This window comes from Leopardus geoffroyi, chromosome C1 (genome assembly GCF_018350155.1).
Source record: "Leopardus geoffroyi isolate Oge1 chromosome C1, O.geoffroyi_Oge1_pat1.0, whole genome shotgun sequence".
Lineage (NCBI taxonomy): Eukaryota > Metazoa > Chordata > Mammalia > Carnivora > Felidae > Leopardus > Leopardus geoffroyi.
This window is the reverse complement of record NC_059328.1, coordinates 104,585,810-104,613,573: the sequence shown is the minus strand read 5'-3', so window position 1 is coordinate 104,613,573 and position 27,764 is coordinate 104,585,810. Positions and strand designations below refer to the sequence as shown.

General features: G+C 43.7%; 1 protein-coding gene across 5 annotated transcripts; it reads left to right on the top strand.

Moving 5' to 3' along the window:
* The first annotated feature begins 411 nt into the window (after window positions 1-411).
* Window positions 412-27,434, top strand: LOC123598613 (neuroblastoma breakpoint family member 6-like protein). 5 transcript variants are annotated; one of them, XM_045478966.1, is made up of 9 exons: window positions 412-829; window positions 10,335-10,543; window positions 12,455-12,554; window positions 14,198-14,433; window positions 18,275-18,326; window positions 19,267-19,430; window positions 20,933-21,088; window positions 21,870-21,989; window positions 26,962-27,434. In XM_045478966.1, the coding sequence occupies exons 2-9, from the start codon at window positions 10,366-10,368 to the stop codon at window positions 26,970-26,972; spliced, it is 1,017 nt and encodes a 338-aa protein (XP_045334922.1). In that variant the 5' UTR covers window positions 412-829; window positions 10,335-10,365; the 3' UTR covers window positions 26,973-27,434. The 5 variants fall into 5 exon arrangements, with proteins under 5 accessions (XP_045334922.1, XP_045334921.1, XP_045334924.1 ...); XM_045478965.1 differs by lacking the exon at window positions 412-829 and adding an exon at window positions 9,819-9,952; XM_045478968.1 differs by lacking the exon at window positions 412-829 and adding an exon at window positions 9,820-9,952 and having other exon boundaries at window positions 20,984-21,088.
* Window positions 27,435-27,764: the final 330 nt, after the last annotated feature.

Sequence of the window (27,764 nt, the reverse complement as noted above, 5' to 3'; positions counted from 1 at the left end):
GGGCCAAAAGGAACTCACTTGGAAGCTGGGCCAAGACTTTGGCTCCCCCCCAGACGGAACTCACCTTCACCAGCTACGGGACGCCGATTTCATCTTCGGGCTGTTTGCAGAGGAGGAAAGTCGCGTGGAGTTCCTCCCTCCCCTGGGCTCTGTTTCCACCTCTCCGTTTCTGTCTCCTCCACGACGGTTCGGTTCGGGAGCCTAACACTGGACAAGGCTGAAAGGGGAGGCTGCCCTTCTCCTTCGCGTCCCTCCCTCCGGGCGTCGGGGCAGCTCAGTGGGGCCGGGACGTTACGGCCCGCGGGGCCGCGAGGGCAGCGGGGGCGGGGTCGCAAGCTCGCCGCGTGCATCCGCTTGCACCGCGCAGCTGCGCGTCGCCCGCGCCGGACACACTGAATCGACGCCGCCGTCGAGGGGGCTCATCCGCAGGCCGCACGCAAGGGTGCTGAGCGCGGCAGACGGAGGGAGAGGGCGCGGCGCGGCGAGGGGCCCCGGCCTTGCCCCTGACCCTGGAGGCCGGGCCCGGAAGAGGCTAGTTTGACGGGCAGAGCCCAGAAAGCCTCAACGGCGGCCCAGCCCCGGGTCCCGAGGGTAAAGGCCCCAAACCCCGAAGTCCTAGTGGAGCGGGGGGTCGCGAATGGCGTCATTCTCCCCGCCTGTGTCGGGAGAGTCGTTTGCCCGAATCAGCAAGCCGGTTGTGTGGCTCCGAGACGGCAATTAACAAAAGCAGCAGCAGGATTTTCGGACAAAGCGGGCGTGTGGCGTGAGGGGAAGGCCGGCGTCGAAGAGCACTCTGTGTGGGCCCTGAGCGTGCAGAGCAGCAGCCGAGGTAGGTGGAAAGTGCAGGGGCGACGGGCTGGGAGGGACCCGAGTCCAGTCTAGGGGCACGGAGCCTGCCTCGAAAGCCGTCTCAGTCCGCGCCACTTCCGTTGCTGCGTCCCTTGTCTTTCGGAATCATTTGGGGGATGTTAGGGACCCCAGGGTCTAAGGCCGGGCGCCTCCCCTAGGCAACCTCGTCCACTCTTTGCTGAGGAAGAGAGTCGATGAAAACTGGCTTAAACAAACCAGGTGACTCCAAGAGCCTTCCTTTTCCAGAGTCTCCTCCAAAGCTCCAGAGCCAGTGATAGTCATGGCCTTCCCCCAAGTGCTGCTAATACGTAAGCATTAAAAATGAGCCACGTACCAAAAGTCTTACTTAGATGGGCACCTGGGTGGCTCAGCCGGTTCAGCGTGGGAGTCTTGATTGTGACTTGGGTCCTAATCTCAGGGTTCACCGGAGCGAGTTCCCCTGGTGGTCTCTGTGCTGGCCGTGCCGAGCCTGCTTGGGATTCTCTTTCTCTTTCTCTGTTCGTCCCTTGCATTTGTGCGCGCTTTCTTTAAAATAGTAAATAAACATCGGAAAAAAAGGTCTTGCTTGGGGGAGTGTAAAATAAACATGATTTTCTTGTACAGGCTGCTCTCTACTTGGGGCTCATTCTTGTCCTTAATTTTGCCAGGACCACCGAAATCTAGGTCCTACCCGCACAGAAAAGTCTGAGGCCCCTCTCTGTAGCTTCCCTCATGTCCATGCCAATTCCTCCACACAACCTTTCCTTGGGCTGCTAATGTCTCCCCAGCCATGAGGGTGTCTGCTGGGCCCCACAGCCTCTCTCCTTCCTGGACTTCCCATTTCTTGATAGTCACTCTATAGGGAGACACTGCTCAGTGGTCAGCCCAGCCCAAGATCCAGCATGCTAATCAGTGACCGGATGACACTATATTCCAGATATTTGCCAGCAGAAAAAAAAGTAACAATGGCTTTGGTTTCAAGTATTCAAAAGGACCCACCATACTAACCTGTCCTTTCAAAGACAGAGCTCTAAAAAATCCCTTGTTTAGACCTCAGTGTGTTTTGCTCTGGAATTAACCTAAGGGGGTATAGTTGCCCTTTTTTCTTTTTAGCATTGCCTCCTGAGACCCTCAACCCTGTAATAACTTGTGCTGCTAGTGCAATAGATAATCCAACAGAACACTGGACACATAAAAGTGCAAGGAAAACCCTCCTTTGACTGGGAATGGAACCCAGACCTCCCACATAGAAGGCCAGAATTCTACTAGTGAACCACTGATGCTTGTTTCACAATTGCTGGAGTAGGTCTAATCAGAAAGAGTGTCTGGAAGGACTTTGAAAAAGCAATTCTAAAATAGCTTTACACATCAGTTCTCTCTGGAAAACAGAGGTAGCATATAGAAAATACCTGTAGCAAAGGCTGTCCTGGGGGATTCCTGTAAGGCAGCACTGTAAAGTAAAGTAATGGCACTCAAATCAAAATATCTGATTTGAAAGAGCCTAATTCTGGGGGTGGGGAGGAAATCTCTTTCCAAGTAGATTAATAGACTTCTAGAAAAGCATCAGAAAATAGGTCACCTGGTTGGCTCACTTGGTGGAGCATGTGATTCTTGGTCTTGGGATTGTGAGTTTGAGCTCCATGTTGGGTGTAGAGATTACTTAAAAATAAAATCTTAAAAAAAAAATCAGCTCTTGTGTCTGGTCCTTAAGCTAGTGTAGACCTAGGGAAAGTTAATTCCCTCCCTGGCTAAAGCTATCTCTTTGCCTTCTCATTGCTGAGTGCCTCCCAAACCCTTTCCTCCCATTTTTTCACCAGTTCTTCACCCAGTGAAGGTTCAGGAGGCTGGATCTTTGGGTATGTGCTGAGTTACTGAGGAAAATCTGGGTGGTAACTGAGTTCCTCACCTCTGAAGCTTCTTTTGAGTGTCTAGAGAAGACCAAGGATCAAATAGCCCTGCTTTTAAGCTGTGAAGTTTTGCAGAGACCTATACAGGATGCATAAAAGTGAAAATTCCAAGATTTCTTTCCTTCATGACACCATCTTGGCCAGAGAAGGTGGCCAGGGAAAAACAATTTGATGTTTCCTGTAGATGCTAAAATATTGTTTCTTCAACCAGTTTAAAAACTTTCCCCTCCCCTCTGTCTTTAAGAGTCATATTTTCACTTTTTTGCTTACAATTAGCCTGGTACAGATTGTACTGTTCTTAATATGTAGTCTTTTTCTGTCTAACACACTGCTGTAGCTGAAATTTACTTTTACGCCCACTTTGAGGGGATTTGGATCCATTATAATTGGTTGTATTTAGTGTTGGTTGGAGATTGCTGAGAGTTGTTTTCACTTCCACTACCTCTGTGTGATTTCTGTCCTTAATAATTTCTCCTTGCCTATTTTAACTGGTCTGTTTCGAAAGAATTTTGTTTTCCTATTGCATTTTTTGAAATTTCATGTCACTGATTAGTTCATGGATTTCATAGATCCCAGGTACAGAGGATAAAGCTTTGTTCCTTAATTCAGGACACTTGATGGTGGGTGCCCTGAGCAATGAATGCCCTTTCCTCCTTGTTGTCTTTCATTATTTTCTTGGTTCATCCCACTCCCATCCACCCCCCCCCCCCCCCCCGCCCCGACCCCTGGGAGCACATACTCTAAGGAGTTTAGTATTGTCCTTTTTTTTTTTTTTTTTTTCCAACGTTTATTTATTTTTGGGACAGAGAGAGAGCATGAACGGGGGAGGGGCAGAGAGAGAGGGAGACACAGAATCGGAAACAGGCTCCAGGCTCTGAGCCATCGCCCAGAGCCCGACGCGGGGCTCGAACTCACGGACCGCGAGATCGTGACCTGGCTGAAGTCGGACGCTTAACCGACTGCGCCACCCAGGCGCCCCTAGTATATGTCCTTTAATTCTAACTTCTCTTTGTATATTTAAATGTGTGTGTCTTTTTTTTTTTTTTTTTTTCAACGTTTATTTATTTTTGGGACAGAGAGAGACAGAGCATGAACGGGGGAGGGGCAGAGAGAGAGGGAGACACAGAATCGGAAACAGGCTCCAGGCTCCGAGCCACCAGCCCAGAGCCTGACGCGGGGCTCAAACTCACAGACGGCGAGATCGTGACCTGGCTGAAGTCGGACGCTCAGCCGACTGCGCCACCCAGGCGCCCCCTTAAATGTGTGTGTCTTTAAAAAAATATGTGGTCCTCTCTTTAGGGGGGATTCGCTTAGAACCACTTTAAATGTGGATTGGCTCATTCAAAATCCATTTCACCTTCCTTCTAGTTGAAGAGTTTAGAAAACTAAGAATCATACTTCTCAGACTTATTTGCAGGTTGGGTTCTGGGTAGAAATTATGTTCTACCGATTAGATGCACTCATGTGTTTTTGGCAAAAGTGAGGAGAGGCAATCTTCCTATTGCTGTTGTTGCAAGGTTATGGAACCATGACTCTTTAGAGATACTCGTGGCTGGCAGCCTTATTCTCATGGCTAGTCACCAATTTAGAGTGTGTGTGAGGCAGTGGTATTGGCAGCAGTCAAAACTTCCTGACTCCTAGGCAGCAGGTAGGAAAGGCATTGAATTTCATGTACCAGTGCTTCCACCTGTGTTCTACTTTGCCAGCCCTTCCAAGGTGAAATCAATAGTTTTCTGATAACGTATTTCCTAAACTGAGCTCTAACTGATTCAATAAGATTATTCCATAAATATTTTTTCTATTTCCTAATTCTTCCTATTAGCACTGTTTTCAATATTTAGTTCATCATATCCATCTGCCACATAGAATACTGTGGCATGTCTCTACCATGTTTATTATCTATTCCCACATTTACAGACATCTAGTTTGTTCCCACCTCCTGGACACTACCAGCTAAAAAGATCTTTCCTATCCATGTCTCATCATGGAATCAGGCAACACTTTCTCTATGGTATACACACAAGGGTAGGATGGCTGGAGAACACTTACATGTGTTCCAAATGGTGACACTAGTTTACTTCCCAAGTATAGAAAAATATACAGCAACACATATGATGGCTGAAGACCAAGTTTGTGCTTTGTCTGAGTCTTACTCCTTGAAGATAAATTCCCAAAAGTTTGCACCACCCTAACATGTTGGTTCCCAATCATCAAGGTCCTGAAGGCATCTGGACCACACTGATCAAAGAAGTTAATCAACCAAGAGCAGTCCACTCTCCCTTGGCCATTAGGACCATACTGACCCTGAGAGGTGATGGGAGAAGATTTGCAGGGCCCAACCTCCAGGGACAGGGTTCAGTTGAGGCAGTGGGCACTATACTTGTGTTAGCTTTGAAACATGGATTCATAATGAAAGAACCAAGCAGCCTCTGCCTGTGCTCAGAAATTAGGAAGTAACAACTCTGGTGTGCCTGACCTTCTGGCTTCTGAATTAATTCAAATCTGTTCTGTAGCAGCTGAAATAAAGACCACTAAAGATTCCTCTGAGGAAGTTCCTGGAGGAAATGTCCTAGAACTTGGTCTTAGAGGAATTCTTAGTAGTCATGTCTCCAAGGTGCCATTGGAGTATGGAGACCTTTGTTCAGGGGCAATTTTGGATCGCAGACGTCAGCTGGGAATTTCTAGCCTCTTTCAGTGTAGTTCTCTTCCAATTGGTTCTTTCCAGACCAACCTCCAAAAACAGAAGGGCTCTCAGTGTAGTTGGGAGCTCTGGGGTCACTGAATCTTGAACCCGAACTATTGGGAATGTTATGAACTATGCAAGCAACCTTGAATTCAGACCATTGATAGTCCAGTGGCAGTAGTTGTGGCTTCATGTACCCAGGTTTGATTCCTGGCCAATGTGTGAGTTTGCTGTTGACCCTAACACAGTTCATTTGCTGCCCTTGCAGAGCATCTGTGGGACTCTCTTGTGCATGCAAGATTAGAACAGTAATCCTTTTTCCTACCTCTGCTGGACTGTTTATTTTACTAAACAGGACTGTTTACTAGATTTGTAAATCTAGTCTACGCAGAGATCTAGCATCTAGAAGCTGTCAAACAACAACAAAAAGGGAACCTGGCAATTATTTTGGAATAAAAGATATTCAAGAGTTTGTCTAAACCATAGGTTGACAGCTTTGGGGGCCAAACTGTGATTCTGGAAGGATTAGAGCTTGGCCTGAAGTATAACAACCACTCCTCCAGGTTGTATCTTCCAAGATGGGAGGTTAAGTTCTGGTGTGTTTCTGTAGTGTAAAACATTTAGAAATAATATCCTTGCCACATTTGCCTACAACTTCAAGTGATCTAGAGAAAGTATCATCATTTAACTTTGATTTGCATGCTGGGCCTCCGGCTGGCCACCTGGTAGCTTCTCACTATGCAGTAGGGATGCAGTAACTGAACCTCCAGGAAGGAGAGTAGCTCTGAGGTGGGCCAGATACCCCAATAATACTAAAGACATTACAGGTCCAGGGAAGGGCAAGGCTTTTAGGCAGTAATCCATATATTGCTGACAGGAAGCTGTCAGGAGTGTGCTTGGGCCTTGTAGGCAGGTGAAATTCAGTCTAAATCAGGAGCCTGTGGCTTCCAATAAAGCCAGCTGCCCTGTGCTCAGCCCCCTCAGTGGTGCCATTTGGCTCCAGAGAGCCATAGCACATGCAAAAAAGGAGAAAAGGCTGAATGAAGCACTGGCAGTTATTCCTAAATCTAGACAGATATAGTAATGTGCAAGTACAAAGCAGAAAAGAAGGATGCACGGAGACAGTGAGAGTCTGTCTGACTCTGTATAGCACATACTATAAATGTATTTTAAAAAATTATCAACTTGGTGTGGGGGGGGTGGGGCGCCTGGGTGGCTTAGTCGGCTGAGCATCCGACTTTGGCTCGGGTCATGACCTGGCAGTTCATGGGTTCCAGCCCCGCATCGGGCTCTGTGCTCACAGCTCAGAGCCTGGAGCCTGCTTCAGATTCTGTGTGTCTCTCTCTCTCTGCCCCTCCTCTGCTTGCACTCTGTCTCTCTCTCTCTCTCTCAAAAATAAATAAGCATTAAAAACAATTTTTTTTAAATCATCAGCTTATGTTTGTAGGTGGCATTAATTATGAAGCTGTAGGACTGAGGATTTGGTTTCTGTGCCTGTGGCCCCTTCCATCTTCAAAGGCAGCAATGAAGAGTTTCTCCCTCGTTGAATCCCTGACAAGCTTTGAATCTCTCTGACCTCTAGACACAAATTTAAAGAGTTCATGTAATTATGTCAGTCCACCTGGATAAGAACCCCCAATTAAGGACAACTTAATTACATCTGCAAAATCTCTTTTGCCATATAACAGCATAATTATGCAAATAGCAATCATAAGAAAGTTGGAATGACTAAACTAGTACCAGACAAAAAAGACAAGAGACTTTAAAACAAAAAATGCTAGGAGAGATAAAGAGTGACGTTTTATAATGATATAGAGCCTAATCCATCAGGAAGTTATACTACTAATAAAAACATTTGCATCTAACAGAGTCCCAAAGTACAGGAAGCAAAAACTGACAGAATCAAGGGAGAAATAGGCAATTGAACAGTAGTAGTTGGAGACCTCAATACCACACTTTCAATAATGGGTAGAAGATCCAGGCAGAAGACCAACAAGGAAATAGAAGATTTATTTTTTTGTTTTTAATTTTTTTTTCAACGTTTATTTATTTTTGGGACAGAGAGAGACAGAGCATGAACGGGGGAGGGGCAGAGAGAGAGGGAGACACAGAATCGGAAACACGCTCCAGGCTCTGAGCCATCAGCCCAGAGCCTGACGCGGGGCTCGAACTCCCGGACCGCGAGATCGTGACCTGGCTGAAGTCGGACGCTTAACCGACTGTGCCACCCAGGCGCCCCTGAAATAGAAGATTTAAATAACATGACCTAACCACCATCTATACAACACTCTACCCAATAAGCACAGAATAATACAATTTCTCTCAACTGCACTTTGAACAGTCTCCAGGATCGACATGCACTAAGTCATAAGAGAAGCCTCAATACATTTAAAAGGACTGAAGTCACTTAATTTGAGACATCTCACAAACCAATACTATCACATAGCCTGGTTGCAAGTGGGCAAGTGGGATGGGTAGTCTGTCTGGTCTTCTTTCACTTGGTCATGAGTGTTCAGTGACACAGATGGAGGTGGCCATGGTCACGTATGTGTGGGCCACTAGCCTGGAAAAGCAAAGTAGCTAAAGGGAAGAGACAGATACTCCAGAGAAGTTTCTCTAGTGTCAGGCTCACAAAACCAGGAAGAAAATGATCTGTAGGAAATAAGGAGGTGTCAAGGGATCACTTTCTCTCTTACCTGTGTGGCTCTTTAAAACCTTAGCCTCGGGGCGCCTGGGTGGCGCAGTCGGTTAAGCGTCCGACTTCAGCCAAGTCACGATCTCACGGTCCGTGGGTTCGAGCCCCGCGTCAGGCTCTGGGCTGATGGCTCAGAGCCTGGAGCCTGTTTCCGATTCTGTGTCTCCCTCTTTCTCTGCCCCTCCCCTGTTCATGCTCTGTCTCTCTCTGTCCCAAAAATAAATAAACGTTGAAAAAAAAATTTTTTTTTTTAAATAAAAAATAAAAAAAAAAACCTTAGCCTCAGGGCGCCTGGGTGGCTCAGTAGGTTGAGCATAGGACTTTGGCTCAGGTCATGATCTCTCAGTCTGTGAGTTCGAGCCCCGTGTCGGGCTCTGTGCTGACAGCTCAGAGCCTGGAGTCTGTTTTGGATTTTGTGTCTCCCTCTCTCTCTGACCCTTCCCCATTCATGCTCTCTCTCTGTCTCAAAAATAAATAAATGTTAATAAATAAATAAATAAATAAATAAATAAATAAAAATAAAACCTTAGCCTCTGTGTCACTAAATCTCATTGTACAGGAATGATGTGGACCACCAGTAACCACCATTGACCTATCACCTTGATTTTTACCATGCTCTGAGAATACAACCGCAAGTCAACAGATATGGGTCAACACAAACTATCAGTCAGTGTTCTACAAAAACGGCTCTGGACATGAAGAATAACATCAGTTTATAAGTCAGCCCAAGGTGGCCACAACATGCATTCAAAGACATATACAAAAACTTTTTCAGTGACTTTGACAAGTGGGAAAGATACCCTGTGGAGCTAGAATGAAATTCATAAGTGACAATCCCAGAATATGTATATAGAGTGGTTCCTGGGTGGCTCAGTTGTCTGACTCTTGGTTTTGGCTCAGGTCATGATCTTATGGTTTGTGAGTTCAAGCCCCTCAAGGGGCTCTGTGCTGACAGCACGGAGCCTGCTTGGGATTCTGTCTCCCTGTTTTTCTGCCCCTCCCCTGCTTGCTCCCTATTTCTCTCTCTTTCAAAAATAAATAATTTTTAAAAACCCAACAAAATAGGTATATAAAGATTATGACACAAAGCAATCCATACATACAGGAAGAGGGTGGAGCTAGGAAGAAGGATGTCAAACTTGACTTCAAGTTTAATGCAAAGCCAATAAGCTTCCTCAGTGAGGGAAAAGAAGCAAACATAAGCCTGTGGCAAGAAGAAAATTGAGATACAGGATAGAAATCCTTATAAATTAATTATTCACACATTGAGTTATACTCAGAAATTTTTCCTATAATATTAAACCGGTATGGAATAAAACTAGAGAAGCAAAAAGAACACCAAGACTATCTAAAAGTTTTAAATTTTTCATGAAGGAAAAGTGAAGTGACTTCAGGACAGTCCTTAAGATAATGAAAGATTTTGGGAAAATATTGATTCCTTCATATTTTCTGTGCACTTACGAGAATAAACAATGAAAAATATCCTTAAATTTTAGAAAGAGCTAAGTCTGTGGTATCAGTACATGGCCATGGCTGCTGGGGGATGGGGTGGTCCCCACTGGTGGTGACCTTCAGAACAGACCAGGTGATCTTATATATCAGTATGGCCTCAGCAATTGGAAGACTGGGGCTCCTAAGATTCCATGACACTCCCTACTTTCCAGTTCTGTTATTGTGACTCCAGACAGTTGCCCGGCAGGCTGGATGCTTCCTCTGGCACTCTTATCAGAGCCTAAGCTGCGCATGGTAGCCTTGGCTCTGAGCTCTGCTATCTTATGCCTTATTTTTGTGGTTGAGAATTCTTAGAGTTGTGGAATGCTGACAGAGTTTAGCCCCAAAGTAAGTATGAATTACATCTGCATACTTTAGCGTGTTTAAGTCCATTTTTTCCCCTTAATGAAACTTTGAGGTATAATTTACATACTATAAAACTCACCTATTAGAGTTGTACAGTACAATTATTTCTAAGAAAATTTTTGAAGTTTATTTATTTTGAGAAGAAGGGGCAGAGAGAGAAGGAGAGAGAGAATCCCAAGCAGGCTCTGCACTGCAGGGCTTGAACTCAACAAACTGTGAGATCATGACCGGAGCTAAAACCAAGAGTTGGATGTTTAACCAGCTGAGCCACCCAGGTCCGCGTGTAGTAATTTACCAGCAGTGCAACTGTCACCATAACCTATTCACTTGTTTATGATTATTTGTTTGGGCTTCTGCTTCCTAGGTTCTGGCTCTACTTCTGCCACAGCTGCAGCATGGCAGAATCTCTCACCACTTTCTCTGATCCGAGGACAGAAATGAGCAGCCTAGAAACCAACCAGTACTTGCGCTCCCAGCTGGCAAAAACCAAACAGAGCTTCCGAGACCTCACAGAGAAATTCCTCACATCCAAAGCTACTGCTTACTCCCTGGCCAATCAGCTGCAGAAATACAGTAAGCCCAGTGTGGTCACAGTCACCAGAGTGACTGCCCATCTTCCCTCTGAGAAACTAAACACTCCCCAAACTTTATTCTTCTCTCTCCATCAAAATAAATCTCATCCTGACTATACTCCTGGAAAAGTAGAAGTGGATATGTTACTCTCAATTTGCAGAAGATGGAAACACTGAGGCACAAAGGAATGAAGTTTATAGTGAGAGGGTAGGAAGGCATAGAGGCTAAACTGTGGGTTCAGGCATTAAACTGTCTTTTCTCTCTCAGGAACATGTATCAGACTCTATAAACATATAGTAACACTGTTGGCTTAAATATCTCAGGATTCAGTTCCAGCTTTTTCTAAGTACCCGTTTGCAAAGCACTGTGCTAGCCATACTGGCATAATAGTGTAATAGCATACCCTCCCTGTCTTATGGGAGCTTAAAGCTGTTTCCCACTCAACCAGATACCTGGAGATGAGAACATCAATAGCAAACACCGAGGGAAGTCCTGATGCCTGGAGCCAGATTCTTTTCCCACATAAGTTCCAGGAAGCCGCCCCTTACACTCTGTGAGATTGAACGTATTTCCAGGAAAATCAGAGACTCTGTAACACCTTTTTGATCTCTCCCTTGAATATGAACTTTGCAGACAACAAGCTGGTCCAGGATCTGGGCTTTGAGATGCAGGGCCAAAATGAGAATGAGGCTAAGTGGGTGAGGCCTCCAGTCCAGCAGACCAGGTCTGTGTAGGAGCTGGCCCTTCCCTCTCCATGCTCAGCTTTCACATTTGGAGATCCTTGGACAGTCTCACACGTGTTTGTCATGGGGTTGGGGGGGTAGCAGTGGGAAGCTGTAGTGACTGAAGGAAACATGATGGAAGTGAGGACACATGAGAGACAGGAACAGTAGAGGAGGATGCTTGCTGACATTGAAGTTGAGTTTGCTTTCAAATTCCTACAATTTTTCAGTAAATCAGTAGAGGATGAAATTTGCTTATCCAACTTACATGGAGAAAAAAATTTTAAAAAAGCCTACTTATTAAAGAAGAAAAAGATGAGCTTTGGGGTGTGGAAGAATAAAGGGCTTTTTTTCTACATCACTTATTATAAAATCACAATTGTAGGACAAATATTTTGGAGCTAGTAAAGAGATCTTGCCCTAGATCTTGGTGTAAAGATAATACAGTACAGTAATTATGAGCATGTACCCTGGGGCCAGACTTCTGGGTCCAAATCCAAGTTATCCTTTTTGTGCCTCAGTTTTCTCACCTGTGATGGTAGTAAGAATATTTGCCTTTGCAGTTAGTTGTGATGATTACATGATAATTCTCAAAAACCTAGGACAGTGCAATGGCAAGCACCGGGTATTCTCTCCCTCTAACCTAACACAACACCTGTTTGCATTTGAACATACGTCTTTCAGATTTTTTCCCCTCCATATACATTTTACACCCTTGTATCCAGATAAACTTTTAAATTTTTGAACTATTGAGGGAATTATTGAAACTCTCAACGTGGGAGAACCATCAGTCTGACAATCTTCGGAGACATCCTAAACACAGGAAATCACTACTTCATGCCCCAGGTTAATGGTTTATTTCAGAGGCTACCAAGCTTGGTAAAATGGCCCAAGATTTGGAGTCAGACCTCAGGGGATGTGAATTCCTCAGGGATTGTCTCATTCCAGTTGAATCCAGTTGAGCAAGTTACCTGCCCATGAGCTTCTCTTTCCCCATATCTAAGATGGGGAGCAATCAAATGCCATGTAGCCTGGGAGATTGAGGAATGAAATGTGGAAATCCCAGCAGAGAGCCTGGTAATGGGGTTACATTTGTCCTTGGGGTGGACCCTGCCTCCTCGTGTGAAGGCAGTGACCAGAGCAGCGTGTCCAGCTTTCCACTGAGGCAGGTGTGTCTGTTTTTTTTCAGAGAGTGAAGAGCACAAAGCCCTCATTGAATCCGTGCTAGAGGAGGGAGCGCGGTTTGAGGGAGAGCTGGCAGAGAAGAGGAGCCCAGCTGCAAGGCTGGGGTAAGGAGGTGCCTGTGCGGGAGGGTGTGAATTACGGTCTTAAGTGGGCCTTGCGGGCTGCTAGTATAGAGAGCGCATGTGCAAGGAGAAGGGCAGGAGAGTATCTGGCAGGCACAGAACCAGACAAAGACAACCGTCGGGGTTGTGAGAATGGGTGGGAGAACAGTCTGGTCTCTGGGGTTTTCTCTTAAATAGCATAAGAATAAAATGGAGACAGATGCCAGGGATGGAATACTAGCAATGTGGCTTCCAGCTGGGTGGCCTTGTGCAAATTCACTCAGCTTTCCTGCATTTCAGTTACCTCAGCTACCTCACCTGCAAAATAAAAATACCAACGGTATCTACCTCAGAGGGTTATGAAGATGAGACACATGATTACAGGTTAAAACCATCTCCTATGCATATGAAGCTCTCAACAAATATTTTCTGTAATCATTATACTTGCTTTTATTTTTTACGGGAGTGGTAGTTGTCATTAATGGACTAACATTTTCTACCATGAGAGAGATTTTCCCAAGTTTTCCAAAGTGCCTTTTTCATGATAAAAATGTTTCTCCTTCTCAACTTTGATTTTTTTTCTAAGTACCATACTATGTGGAGCACTAACTGGTAGGGCTGTTGGGCAGATAGATAATCAAGCAGTCTGGGAAAATGGATTATTAATGTGCTGAGGACTAGCCTTGTCCATCCTCAGATTGTTTCAAATATAGGGGAGATTGTGGGATTCCAGATGTCTTTTAACCCTTTGTTGAAAGGGAATCTGAGAAGCTCAAATGTATAAAACTTCCTAAAGCAGAGATACTTGATTGAAGAAGGCATAGGTCTGGAGCCTCTGTTGCTCCCTAGTCTATGCCTTCACCAACTCTGACACTTTTTAAGAGCTCTATGGAATAGAATTTGAAAGACAATCTGTAGAATATAATTTAGTAGACAGCAGGGAGGAGATTCAGGCATCAGATGAGGTAGACCTAAATATCTAGTCCAGCTTTAGGATTATGTGGTTCTAAGTATTAACCGAATGCCTACTTGTGTGTGTACACTCTGTTGGGTACTGTAAGTTGGGTACTACATGGCACTGTCTCTAGCCTCGCAGAGCTCACACTTTTAGATTGGAATCTGTGCATAATATTTGTATAATAATTAGAAAATGGTGAAAACCCACTTAGAGTGATATAATTGTTACTCAGAACTTTATTTACTCTTAAGTGCCTCCTTACTGATTATTACTCCTTTTCATGTCACTCAAAAGAATGTTATCCTTCTTGACCTTTACATTGATTTTCCTTTTCATCCTTTGAATTAACACCACACGTACCCATCCAACACTTCCGTATCTGGTTTGTGCGTGTGTGCGTGCAACTTTCTGTATAATGCTAGGTAGTATATATTCCATGGAAATGGATGTGGTCTGAATTGAGGAACTAAAGGGGCATCTTTTCAAAGCAAAGCTAATAAAACAATAAACAAACCCAATGCTGTTTCCTCATTCCCTCTGCCACAGGCAGGCCAAGTCACATGACTTGTATAAGAATTCAAGTTGGGGAATTCCTTAGGGGCATTCTAAGAGATGTCTCTGTTGAAACTCCCACAACCTATCATTCACTACATGCACTGTTATATTTTACTTTTCTTTCCTACCTTAGGAAACATGATACCCTAATTCAGGCTCATGCCCGAGAACTGACCCACTTACGACAGAAGATACGAGAAGGGAAAGGTGTCTGTTATCTTTTCATTCAGCATACGAAGAGCATAGTCAAGTCTTTTGAGGGCCTCCTCAGGAATGCTGACATTCCCTACTACCAGGGACAGAGATTCTGTGAGCAGCTGGCCCAAGGAAGCCAGCTGGCAGAGAGCCTTGCCAGCAAACTCATCGCTGGTAAGTTGGCTTACAGGTTCTGGAGACCCTTAGCTCCTCCCAAGGTCCTAGCCTCACATAAGTCTCCATGCTTCCATATGACTCTAAGAGTGACATTTTAGCCAGTTGTCCAGCTGTTTTGTGCCCTTCTCAGCCTATTGATAGTGATGCTATTAGGTAGAACTACCTAGGGGCACTCACCTGGGCCCAAGGTGAGCCCCCACAGACATTTCTTTCTTTTAAGGATAATTGATTTACACTGAATTGGCCCACTGTAGTGTCAGTTCTGTGAGCTTTGAGAAATCCGTACAGTGCTGTAAGCACTGCCACGACCAAGATGTAGAGCAGTCCCATCACCACTCACAGTTCCTTTGTGCCTCTGTGTAGTCAGCCATTGTGCCCAACCCCAGTTACTGGCAATCACTGGATCTGTTTTCTGTCCCTACAGATTTTCCATCTCCAGAATGTATCAGTAGTTGGTTTCCTTTTTTACTATTAAGTACTGTGCCATTATACGGACATACCACTTTTATTTATCCATTCATCCACTGAAGAACATTTGGATTATTTCCAGTCTGGGGCTATTATGAATAATAGCTCTAAAGATTCACCTGCAGGTTTTGGTGTGAAAATATGTGGGGTTTTTTTAATGTTTGTTTCTTTATTTTGAGAGAGAATGAGTGGGGGAGAGGGGCAGAGGGAGAGGTAGGGACAGAGAGAGAGAGAATCCCAAGCACTGAGTGTGGAGCCTCACTTGGGGCTTGATTCCACGACTGTGAGATCATAACCTGAGCAGAAACCAAGAGTTGGACACTTAACCAACTGAGCCACCCAGGAGCCCCTGAAAATATGTTTTCACTCAACTTCACTTGGGTAAATATCTAGGAGTAGGATTGCTGGGTCATGTGGTAAATGCACGTTTAACCTAGAAGAAACTGCTACACTGGTTTCCAATGTGGCTATACCATTTCAGATCCCATTGGCAATGTATAAAAGTTACAGCTGTTCCCCAATATTAACTTTTGATATTTTCAGGTTGTTGTTCTTTTGCTTTTTGTCTTTTTAGCAATTGTAATAAGTGTGGGGAGGGCATAGCATTGTGGTTTAAAACAGATTTTTCTTTTAACATTTATTCAAATGCACAAGTGGGAGTGGGGCAGAGAGAGAGGGAGACACAGAATCTGAAGCAGGCTCCAGGCTCTGAGTTGTCAGCACAGAGCCTGATGCGGGGCTCGAACTCATGAACCGTGAGATCATGATCTGAGCCAATGTCAGATACTTAACCGACCGAGCCACCCAGGCACCCATGCATTGTGGTTTTAATTTGCATTTCCCTGATGACTAATAATTTTGAGGTTCTTTTCATATGCCTGTTGACTCTCCTTGTATCTTTGGTGAACCAAGTGTTCATATTTTGTCATTTAAAATTGATTTGTTTGTTTTATTATTATCAAGTCTTGAGGGTTCTTTGCATTTCTGGATACAAGTACTTTATGAGATATTTAACTTGCAAATATTTTCTCCCAGTTTGTGGCTTATCTTTTCATTCTCCTAACGTATCTTTCAGAAAGCAGAATTTCTTAATTTTATGAAGTACAACTTATAGATCATGCTTTTGTAGTTCTATCTAAGAACACTCTACCTAAAAATAAGGTTCTTTGCTTTTCCATATAAATTTTACAATCAGCTTGCCATTATCTGTAAACAACAAAATCCTTCTGGGATTTTGAGTCACATTGCTTTCAATCTATGAAAAGTTTGAGAAGAATTGATATTCTTATTAATATTGAGTTTTCTAATGATCATAGTACCTTATCAGGTTGAGGAAGTTCCCTTTCTGTTTTTGTTTCTTTTATTCATATTTGAATGAACAAACGAATCTTTTTTTTTTTTTTAATTTTTTTTTTTCAATGTTTATTTTTGGGACAGAGAGAGACAGAGCATGAACAGGGGAGGGTCGGAGAGAGAGGGAGACACAGAATCAGAAACAGGCTCCAGGCTCTGAGCCATCAACCCAGAGCCTGACGCGGGGCTCGAACTCACGGACCGCGAGATCGTGACCTGGCTGAAGTCAGACGCTTAACCGACTGCGCCACCCAGGCGCCCCCGAATCTTTTTTATTTTATGATAGTAACTGCTGACAACAGAGGAAAAAAATTATGTCTCCTAATGCAAACATGAGTAGGCATGGTCCAGCCAAGAAATGTTTCCAACTTATTTGAGGAAGTTCCTTTTTATTCCTTATTTTCTGAGTAGATGTTTAATTCTGTCAAGTGATTTTTATTCATTAGTGAAATGATAATGTTTTTATTATGTTGAGTACTTTTATAGGGTCCTCTGGATGTTTTGAATATTGTATTGTAAGACTCTGGGTCCTGTTAAAATCTTCTGGAATTGTTTTTTTAGCAGGCAATCAACCCCATTAGGTTCAGACCAAATTCTGCCTCACCTTCTACAGGTAGTATCCAATGTCAAATCAGTGTTCATTGCCTTTGATATGCTGTTTCGGTCAGTCTAGCAAATACATTCCTTAGGTTTCTTCTGGACTAGTTGCTGGTTTGTGTGGTAATTCAGTTTTCTCATCCTTTGCCATGATTCCTTGGGTCTATTCCACACATATTCTGGGGATGAGCCCTGGGACTTTTATCAGCTCATAGACAGTTTTCCAGACTCTCTTCTCTCTGGTATTTCTTCCATACTTTCCAGTTTCCCAGGGTCCCTTTTCCCAGTTCCTCTGTTCAGAAAGAGTGAGTTCTCTCAGAGATTTCTCTTCTCACACTGTTTTGCTTTTCTTTCTTTCTTTTCTTTTCTTTTTTTTTTTTTTTTTTTTTAAGTTTATTTATTCTGAGAGACAGAGAGTGCACAAGGGCCGGGGAGGGGCAGAGAGAGAGAGAAAGAGAGAGAGAGAATCCCAAGCAGGCTCTGCACTGTCAGCATGGAACCTCACTCTGGGGGACAGGGGTAGGGAGGGTGGCAGGGTGGTCTGGAACCCACGAACCATGAGATCATGCCCTGAGCCAAAGTCAAGAGTCAGAGATGCTCTAACTGACTGAGCCACCCAGGTGCCCCCTCACTGTATTGCAGTTCTGAATGACTGGGGCTACTTTAAGAGCAAGGAGGCAAGAAAATTGAGAAATAGAAAATAAAAGGGGGCACTTTTCACACTTTTCAGGCAAGAGATCCCATTTTCCTAGTTCTTTTGATCAGAGAGCTAGATTCTCTTTTGTGGTTTAAGGTTTAGGCAGTTCTGCAACTGGGCTGGTCTCTAAGCCGGGTCAGGAAAGAAGAAAAAGAAAAAAAGAGAAGTTTCTCTTCATGTTCTCCACTCACTGACATGCACAGGTGCCTTTGTCCAGTCATTGGGTTGGAAGGGTTAGGTGGTTTCTCCAGAAGTTTTTGCTCCTTAGAGACTGCAGTGAGTTCTTTATGAAAGCCTAATAGGACACACAACCGCAGTTTAGCCATCTGCTATGGGGCAAAAATGAAGGTTACAACTGGAGAAGTCCAGAAGGCAACTGAACAAGTATTCCAAGCACTGGTGAACAGCAGACATTTTAAACTTTTTGCCTTGACTTGGTAGCAGATGCCATGGTGATTATTCACCACACCAGGATACAGTCCTAAGCCTTCTCTGCCAGAGCATTCTACAAAACCCCCTTAACAAAGGCTTACTGTCCAGTTTGCTCAAGAAAGCCTGCCAGGCTGCTTCTCTGAAGATACAGTCCTAAGCCTTCTCTGCCAGAGCATTCTAAACAAACATGTAGAGTATTACATCCCTGATCATATAGGCCCTAATATTTGTAATGTGTGAAATGGGATCTGCTCAATTTCTGACTAGCTGTTTCTGTTTTTTGGTTCTCAGAAAATCACAATGATAAGAAGGATGAAGATAGACAGGAGCCACTGGCACCCAGGTAACTGAAGGACAAAAGGGCTGATAATGGAATGGTGAAGTATAGGGAAGATTCTAGAAGCAAGTGACCAAGAGGCCAAAGTCCCAGATCTGGGGGAAAAAAACCGAAACCACTAATTGTACCTATTTCATTCATTCATCATATAGTGATGTGTCCTTTTATTTTTTTTAATTTATTTTTAATGTTTGTTTATTTTTGAGAGAGAGAGAGAGAGAGAGAGTGGAAGCAGGGGAGGGGCAGAGAGAGAGGGAGACACAGAATCCAAAGCAGGCTCCAGACTCTGAGCTGTCAGCACAGAGCCAGACATGAGGCTCGGGCTCACACACCGTGAGATCATGACCTGAGCTGAAATCAGACACTTAACCAACTGAGCCACTCAGGTGCCCCAATGATGTGCCCTTTTAAACAATGTTGTCTGTTCATGGTAAGTTCTTGTATTGGTTACCATTTCTTAGTAATTCATCAAGTTTAGTTAGCTAAAGTCAGTCTGACATAAAGATAAACTAGCCAGAGATCCCTGGTGTCTGTGTTCTAAAAATGTGTATGGTAAAAAAAAAAAAAAAAATCAAAGTGAGACATTGTCACAGGAGCCAGCATTCAGTGGACAACTTCCTACGATAGTAAACAAAATTTGTCCGCAGCATTTTAAAACCAATATTCTAGGTCTCTGTGTGTCATAAGTGCCTTTTAGAATAGTTGAGTCTACTTCCTCATCCACATGTTATGAGGTCAGTACACTGAGCACCTGCTGCCCCCTTCTATCCCAGTTCTAGGCTCATGAACCCGTCAAAGTGGATTGCTATGCTTTCTCTCTCATCCAGATGGCCTTTTTGCTTTCTGGTGTGGCTTCCAGGAGCTTCAGACGGGACCAGCTGCGAAGCTGTGGTTCCAGGTTGCCGCAGTTTAATCTCCTGTCTTACCTCCCTGCCATCCTCCCCAGGCTCAGCAGGGGGCTCCAGGAGGAAGAAGTGAATGAAGCCCTGGAAGCCTCACTAGATGAACAGTATTTGACTCATTCCAGTCGCCATGACTCTCACCAGCTTCCCCGCAGCAGTTCCTTCCTGCTTGACATGCAGGAAGCCAGCTCTGCTGTGGAAGTCACCAGTGAGTACTTCCATTATAAAGAGAATAAAGGAACACAAGACTGGAGAATAAAGCTCCAATAGTTTCTACATGCTTACCACCTTGGTTTAGGCTGAGTGAGACCATCTAGTAGGCAGGCCCTAAAGATTAACCTTGAAAAAGCTATCAGGCTGGACGTGCAGCTCAGACCAAGTTTCAAATACAGGTCCTTGGTGGGGCAGGTAATTTGTTGCATTGTTCGTGGTCCACACCTCATCTCAGTCACTCTGTCCCCCACTGGCATCTGCAAGCTAATGGAGTCTAGGCAAGCCAGATTGGAGAATGGAGAGATGATGGTGGACTGTGTGCCACTATTTCAGCATGTGCACAGAATCTAACAGACCTCCTCTAAGACGAAGCAACTTACCTTTCTGGGAATGTTCTTGCTGATTATGGTTCCTGAAGAGTGTCCCTTAAGCTTTTCTAGCTGAGAAATACTGGCAGTGCTGCCCATATTTTTGGAGGTGCGGTTATCATGACTGCAGTCCCCATCTCCCCTCAGATGGCTTGCTTCCTCATAAGGTTCCATCTTAGTACCAGAGCATCAAGTGGTTTCCCTAAAGACAAGGCTCAGCTCTTGGCAACCCTTGGGTAAGTGGCCAGGGTTCCCATCCTACGTGTAGCACCATTTTTAAATAATGTCTGTGGGTTTAGTCTCAGTACTGTAATCTAATCTAAAACCAACAGCCAGCCTATCTACTGAAGAAAAGGCTGGGTCTAGCAGCCATGCCACAAGCATGCCCCTTTCCTAAAAAAGCCCCACCTAGCCAGTGTAGCTCCTCCAGGCATGTAAGAGCCCCTCGGGATAGTGGCCTCATGGGTGTGTGTAGATTAAAGCCTCAACCTTCATTTCCTTCCCCCCCCCTTTTTTTTTTTTGACTATTTGACTTTCCTTTGGGGATAAAAGTTTGGATTATTAGAGAACTATATGTCTTATGTCTTCTTGTAGGCATGAGAAAGAGACTATATTAATTCACTCACTGTTAACTGAGTTTTTTAATAGTGATATAAGCCATGTCAGGCTTTGTCTTTTTGCCAGTGGTGGGTGCCTTTTCTTACTCAGGCAATCCCCTTACAAAGGCTTCCTCATTCCCATTTCACTTTGAGATGTAGTGGGAGGTTGTCCTCTATTAATGACGTTCAGACACAAATCATGTGGGAGAGATATTTAGTAGAGACATTCCTTAGTACCCAAAAGTCTTATATAAGAGGGGTCACACCTTTCCCAGTACTAGATAAGCCCTACTCTGAAGGCTGATTCCATATTTTACCACCTTATATCAACCTCCTTTATACTTCCCATATCCTTGTATGGGAGGTGGCCCTGTGGAGTTTGCTTAGCACTGGGTCATGCTTTGTTTGAAGGCCTGCAGGCTCCTACAGGAGGTTCCCAGGTATTTCCTGATGAAAGCGGAAGTTGGCAGAAGAATGGTGCAAGGCAGGGATCTTGCTGAGAGGCCCTTGGCCACCCCATTAGTGATAAGGATTCTCCATCTTCTACCTCATTCCCTGTCCTGGTGGAATGGCTGCAGAAGATGAGATCCAGAACCTGTACCAGCACCTGAGGGAAATTCTTTTCATCAATGCCTGCCTTCAAGAAAAGCTGGCACATCATCTCAGCATTTCTGACCAAGGAAACGGTAGGGGAGTCCCAAGTCTGTCTGCTTCTGGCAATATGTATCTTTCTAAGGACTTGTAATGTGTTGCAGGGCTTCACAGATTTCAAGAACTTGACATGCTTTATACTTCACTTATTCTTACAAATGGCCCAACTAGGGAGAATAGGGCAGGTATTAACATTCCTACTTTTTAGATGAGTAAATAGGCTCAGATAGAGGTTTGCCCCAAGACTGAGCTGTCCCTCCATCTTAAGAGTTATCTGACCTCCAAAAGCCTTCTTGTGACTCCTAAGCTGTACACTTTCTGCTGCTCTTCTCCTCTTGTGCAGTCATTCAGTAGAACCCAGGTTGCTGAGCACCTCATTCAGCAGAGTGAGGGTCTCTGCTGCTGTCATCCTTACCCCCCTCCCTAATGTCCTGGTTACTCTTCATTGTTCTCAAGGTTGTTCTTCTCCACACATCTTCCTTTTACATTGTACTCACGCAGAGGCCATCATTTCCCAGTCTCAGGCTGGGCCAGAACAGTGACTGGGACTCTTTCCATATCAAAGGAGCAACTATTTAATGAGAAAAGTCTCCTTCATAATTTCAGCCGTTGGGTGTGAAATACAAATGAATAAGCTGGCATTTGTTCAGGGCCTGGTGAAAATTAAGCATCTGCCCCATAATGCTGAAGTTCCAACCTTTGAATCCCCAGAGGTTTCTCCTGGGCTGAGACAGAAGGGGAAAAGGAATTGCAGAAAGCATTATCTTAAGCAAATGTGTGGAACTTGCCTAAACTGCTAATTATTTCCTGCAATAGGATATACTTCTGACTTCTACAGGGAGAGCTTGGACTCCCTTGCCCAGCTGTACAATGAAAACAGAGATATCAGGAAAGAAAGTCTGAGCCTTCTGGCTCACCTGAATCGTATTTCCAGAGGTAAGTGGTCAGAAACCACAAGAGGAGGTCACTCTCAGAGCTTTCTTTTCTCGTGCCTTACCCAGCTATAGAAACAAAAGATGATGGGGAGGCCACAGCTACCCAAAGCCTCTTGACTCATAATTCTCATAGTTTTTCTCAATATAGTGAGGGCTACCTCCTAGGTGCTCCCTCTACAGGTCCTCAGACTCTAGGCTCCAGGAATGAATAGCTCTGGGAAATTCACCTTTCAGGTACAAACCACACCTCACTAATGCAAGGCTTAGAAGAAAAGAACAGTCCTCAGAGGTGAGAAGACATAAGAGAATACTTATTTTGATTGAGTAAAATTTGCCAAAATTAGATAAACTCTGTCTTAGAATGCTGGAAGAGCAAGGAAACAGAATTTAGATTCTAAGTCAGTAGTCTTTGAGGAAGTATGAGGACCAGAAAGGTGCCATAAGCCTAAAAGAGCAAAACCCCAATTTTCAAACTGATGAAAATAAAAGTACTAAAAAATCGAAATAAGTATAGCTTATATTGGTAATAAAAGACAAACTTGTATAAAGAAAATAAAATATTGGTACAAAATACAAACTATCTATTGCACTCAAACAATATTCCAGTCACCTTATGGTTTCCAACTCTTACCATTGAGGAGAAAAGCAAAACCAAACCAAATTACCTTCAGATTGACAAAAATATTTACAAACCTGCAAAATACCTTCAGCCTATCCCCTATACACCAGGCTCAGTATTTTTTGAGTTTTTGCTGTGTGCAATGCCCACCTCAGTAGATATCCCTGCCAAATCTATTAGGGACCAGTTTAGGTCACCTAAGATTCCTTTTACCTTTTCATGCCTGTGCTGCTTTTTTCCAAGGACTCTTCTGAATAGGATTGTCCTCGGATTACTAGAACCACTTGGCTGATGACTTAGAGAACTGGAAGGACCTGGGAGTTTCTGTCAATCCCACAGCACCCATTGACCCTGCTTGTAAATCATTTACCCATGTAAATCATGCCCAGGTCCAGGCATAGGAAAGCCTAGCTACTTGACATGAGGGGGCCTTTGTGGTGAATTAGCTTTGGAAAAAGGAAATGCAGAGGCGAGGTTTGTAAAGGCCCAGGTAGATAAACAGAAGGAAACTTTTCCCTTGGAAATCCAATTGAGAAAGAAATTCACCTGAGACCATAAGAAGGAAGATTAAAATCTTTAGGTCCAATGGGAAAGAAGCCATGGTAGGACAGCTAGAGAGAAACAAAGAGAACCATGGGAAATAGGGCAGGTCTCCTAAGTAGCTTTAAATCACGTTGTCATTATAAGAACCTGGTTTTGCCTAACACAAATGCCTAGCTACCATACTAGAGATTCTGATTAAAATGGTTTCATGTGTGTTTGGGATATTAGTTTTCAAAAGCTCCTAGGTGATTCAAATATGTGGCTACCAAAAGGAAGGACCGTCAGTCTACCACGGTCACCCAATACAGAAGTATCCCAGGTGTACAGTTTCTTAGGAAAGCCGAACACTAGTCATTGATGGGATTTGCATTCCTCTCTCAACAGGCTTGTTTGTATAGCATGGAAAAAAGAGAAAAGAAGAGGTAGCTATATAGATTAGACCTGTAACCAGTCTATCTAGAGCAGTTTCTCGGATTTTTCTGATCACAAGACACAATAAAAAACAATTCTTTGTGATCCAGTGTCATGTTAAAAAAAAAAAAAAAAGCCCTTACTGTATGTAATGGGTCTTATCTAGTATTTTCCTTCCTGATTCTTTAAGTAAAGTCTGTAGTAAAGTCTACAGTGTTGACTTGACAACCTACTAATGGTTACCAGTTGCAGTTTGAAAAATTTTGCTTTTGATTAGTCTTTTCATTAAGCAAAATCCTAAAAGAGAGTACTGGGGGGGAATTTTTCCTCTACCTACTTAGGTTTGAATGGTCCAGGGACCTTGAATTAACTAACAATAGATAAACATGAGAAAAGACAAGGTTCAGTTACACATGCATGTGGTAATTGCTTAGTAATTAATAATTCCCAGAACACCCAGAGGTAAACATTTATGTACCAATTTAACAAAGGGCTTCACTGGAAAGGTATGGAAAACTGTATTGAACTTTTTGATTCTCTTGGTGATGAACAGTCTCCATGGCCGCTGAATTCCCAGGAAACTCCCTTGGAAGTAGGGTTTCATGTGGCACCTGTATTTTTGGTATGTTCTGCTCTAGTCAGATAAAGGAAATTCAGATAAGATTTGAGGGTTTTTTTTAGTGGTTTTTTTGTTTGTTTGTTTGTTTGTTTTGAGAGAGAGAGGGCGCATGCATGTGCGTGCAAGCGGGGGAGGGGCAGAGAAAGAGGGAGACAAAAGACCTGAAGTGGGCTTTGCAATGACAGCAGAGAGCCTGATGTGGAGCTCTGAATACAGAATACAGAGTGTAGGGGCGTACCTGGGTGGCTCAGTCAGTTGGGCGTCCAACTTTAGCTCAGGTCATGATCTCACAATTCGTGAGTTTGAGCCCCACGTCTGGCTCTGTGCTGACAGCTTGAAGCCTGGAGCCTGCTTTGGATTCTGTCTGTCTCTCTCAAAAATAAATAACCATTTTTTAAAAATTAGAAAAAAAAATACGGAGTATAAATGGATCAGTCCAAGGTTTAACTTTGCTCTTTATTTGCTAATTTTCCCTTTTCTCTTTCTGATTTCTTTCTTTCTCTCTAATCTCTTTACAAGAATACTTAAATGAAACTTTCTGTAAAGCCTTATTCCTGTCCTAAACATGGTACTCAATAGACTGTAGAGCCTGTTACCTTTTTCCAGATTGGAGCCTTTCTTCTCCCTTTTCTTAAATTTAGAGATTTAGTGAAAAGGCTTGAGGCATGGATTTTAGCCTCAGGTCTTTCATTTATAGGTCCTGTGGCTTTAGCTAATACTAATAGCTAAAGTAGTTAGCTATTTCCTCAATGGCCAGAGGTAGAAGTTACCTACTAGGAGATAGCACCAGATTCCACAGGTTAGGGGTTTAGTCCTGTGCTACTGCACTCCTCTGACCCCCACTCCAGATGCTAGTAGCAAATCCAGGTTGTCACCTGTACATCTGACTGACTAGAAATCAGAGTTGACTGAGAACCCCCTCTTAGGGTTTAATTTGCTACAGTGGCTCACAGGACTTAGAGAAATATTTTACTTACTAGATTACTGGTTTATTTTATGTTTTTCAAATTATTTATTTAAGTAATCTCTGTGCTCAGTGTGGGGCTCAAACTCATGACCCCGAGATCAAGAGTTACGTGCTCTACGGACTGAGCCAACCAGGCGCTCTGATTACTGGTTTAAAAGTACTGGGGTTCAATACTTTTTGAGTATTGGGGTTTGGAGTATTGGGGTTCAGAGCCAATGGCCAACAAAGAATTCTTGAGACCTCTCCAGTGCAAAAAGGTGATTTTATTAAAGCACGAGGACAGGACCAGAGGAGCTGCACTGGGACTGTGAAGAGCAACTGGTTATTACTTGGGAGTTGGGGAAGGTAAAAACAAGGAAAGTTTCCAAAAGGACTTTCATATTTTTTTTTTAATTTTTTTATTTTTTAATGTTTATTTATTTTTGAGAGAGAGACAGAACACGAGTGGGGCAGGGGCAGACAGGGGGAGACACAGAATCCAAAGCAGGCTCCAGGCTCTGAGCAGAGCCTGATGTAGGACTTGAACTCATGAACTGTGAGATCATGACCTGAGCTGAAGTCTGACGCTGAACTGACTGAGTCACCCAGGCACCCCAGAAAGGACTTTCATGTGCTAAAGAAGACTCACAGGAACTTGGAGGCCTAGCTGTTGTCAAGCTAAGGTTATTTTCCCTCTAGCAAATCATTAACATTAAGACAGTAGGGAGTTCCTGGAGGAGTGTCACACTCTGCCAGCCTCAAGTATTTATCAGTGGGCTGCAGGTTATAAGGAAATTTAATTTTATTTATACTTCTTTCTACCTTTGTTTCCCACATCAGATATAACTCAGGAAGCATGTGGCAGGGCTTGGGGAAAGGGTGCAGACCTTCCATGCTATCTCTGGGAGCTTCACTCTCCTAGCACCCCTATGTGTTCACCAGCCTACAAGCTCTCTGAATCCCCATCCTTTTGGGTTTTTAATGGAGGCTTCGTAACATAGGCATGATTGATTAAATCCTTGGCTGTTGATGGTTGAACTCCATCTTTAGCCCCTCTCTCATCCCCAGAGGTCAGGGGGGATGAGACTAAAAGTTTACAACCCTCCTGTCACATGGTCGGTTCCCTTGGTAATCAACCTCCATCCTTCTGGCACTTTCTAAATGTCGCCGTATTAATATACCAAAAGACTAATTCCAAGCGGTTTAGGAGTTCTGCCAGAAACTGAGACAAAGACCAAATTTACATTTCTTATTATAAACCACAGTATTACAGATGGTGTCTGAGGACCCTGCACATTCTGGGACTCTTCCTTTGGTACCACCCTCCTATTTAAAAAAAAAAAAAAAAAAAAGACATGTATTTAGGAGCAAGATTTCCATGCAAAATAACCTCTCATTTGTAGAACTGACTGCTTCTGACGGTACATATTTGAAGCAAGGCACATCTTTTGGAAGGTGTGAAAGGTCTTCATTTTTCTCCAGAAGAGTAGAATGGAGAGTAAACTGATCCTGAGGGGGGAGGTGGTATGGATATGGCTAACCCACTGGCAGCAGAATTGAGTGGGGCTCTCAGCACTATGAGGCGGTGGGGCCTTGTGTTCCACGTCACAGGGCAGTGGTTTATATCGGAATACTTGTCCTAGTTTGTCCTAGAACACTAGTCTGCTAGTACAACTCTTTCCAGACTGTAGTTTCCGACCATGGCTTCTCCACCAACTGCATTCAGGTTGCACATGGCCTGTTTTCTTCCTTAGCTGTCACTTCAGCCTCTGGTGTCAGCAGAACCAATAGAAGATTCTCATTTTAACTTAGCTTTTTCCCCCCTTCTGTTTCAGGTAAGAACTAGGAGTGGAAATATGAAAAGTTCTTACTTCAACAAAGCTCAGCCATGAACATCATTCCCCCATTGATGAGAAAAATTAAAACAACAAAACAGTGAAAGCCCCAAATCTGAAAGTGAGAGGGCTCCACCTCTAAGAATCAGATTTCTCAGCCATTTTGGGTTTTTACTCCCAACGGATAGTTTCCAGAAATCACAGCCCTTCAGCATGCAAATTTGATAACTACGTAAGAGACACCAATACCTAGATTCACAGATAATCTCGAGATGCCCTAACCCTCTCCTCTCCCCACCCCCATTCTGTGGACAACTGGAGTCAGCAGCAGCTGGAAGAAAATGTCAAGGATTTGGGTCAAGAGTAAGTCAGAATGACGTTGCAGATTATTCATCAGCTCTTCTGCACATGGCCATTTTCCTTGAAAGATGAAGATTCAGAAATCTCAGAGAATAGAGTTTATTTTATATACATTCTGTTGCCTGTCATTTTTTTTTTTAACAAATCAAAATCACAAAACTGTCTCCAGCTAAAAGGAAACTCAGTATGTCCACTATATTTACATCCCAGAGTGATATCAACAAAGTCCAGGTGCATCACTTCATTCCAAAATTAAATGTTATTGAGGGGCACCTGGCTGGCTCAGTCCAAAGAGTGTACGATTCTTGATTTTGGGGTCCTGAGTTCGAGCACCCTGTTGGGTGTGTAGAGGTTACTTAAAATATTAAAAATTTAAAGGTTATTGAGTACCTGGTGTTAGGTACAAAAACTACATCGTGTTTCACACTCTGGGAACTGAGACA

Excerpts from the sequence above, each read along its gene's own strand:
- LOC123598613 (XM_045478966.1), top strand. The coding sequence starts at position 10,366 with ATGGCAGAATCTCTCACCACTTTCTCTGATCCGAGGACAGAAATGAGC. Across the intron at positions 10,544-12,454 it reads CAATCAGCTGCAGAAATACA|AGAGTGAAGAGCACAAAGCC; the intron begins GTAAGCCCAGTG and ends GTTTTTTTTCAG. Across the intron at positions 14,434-18,274 it reads TGCCAGCAAACTCATCGCTG|AAAATCACAATGATAAGAAG; the intron begins GTAAGTTGGCTT and ends TTTGGTTCTCAG.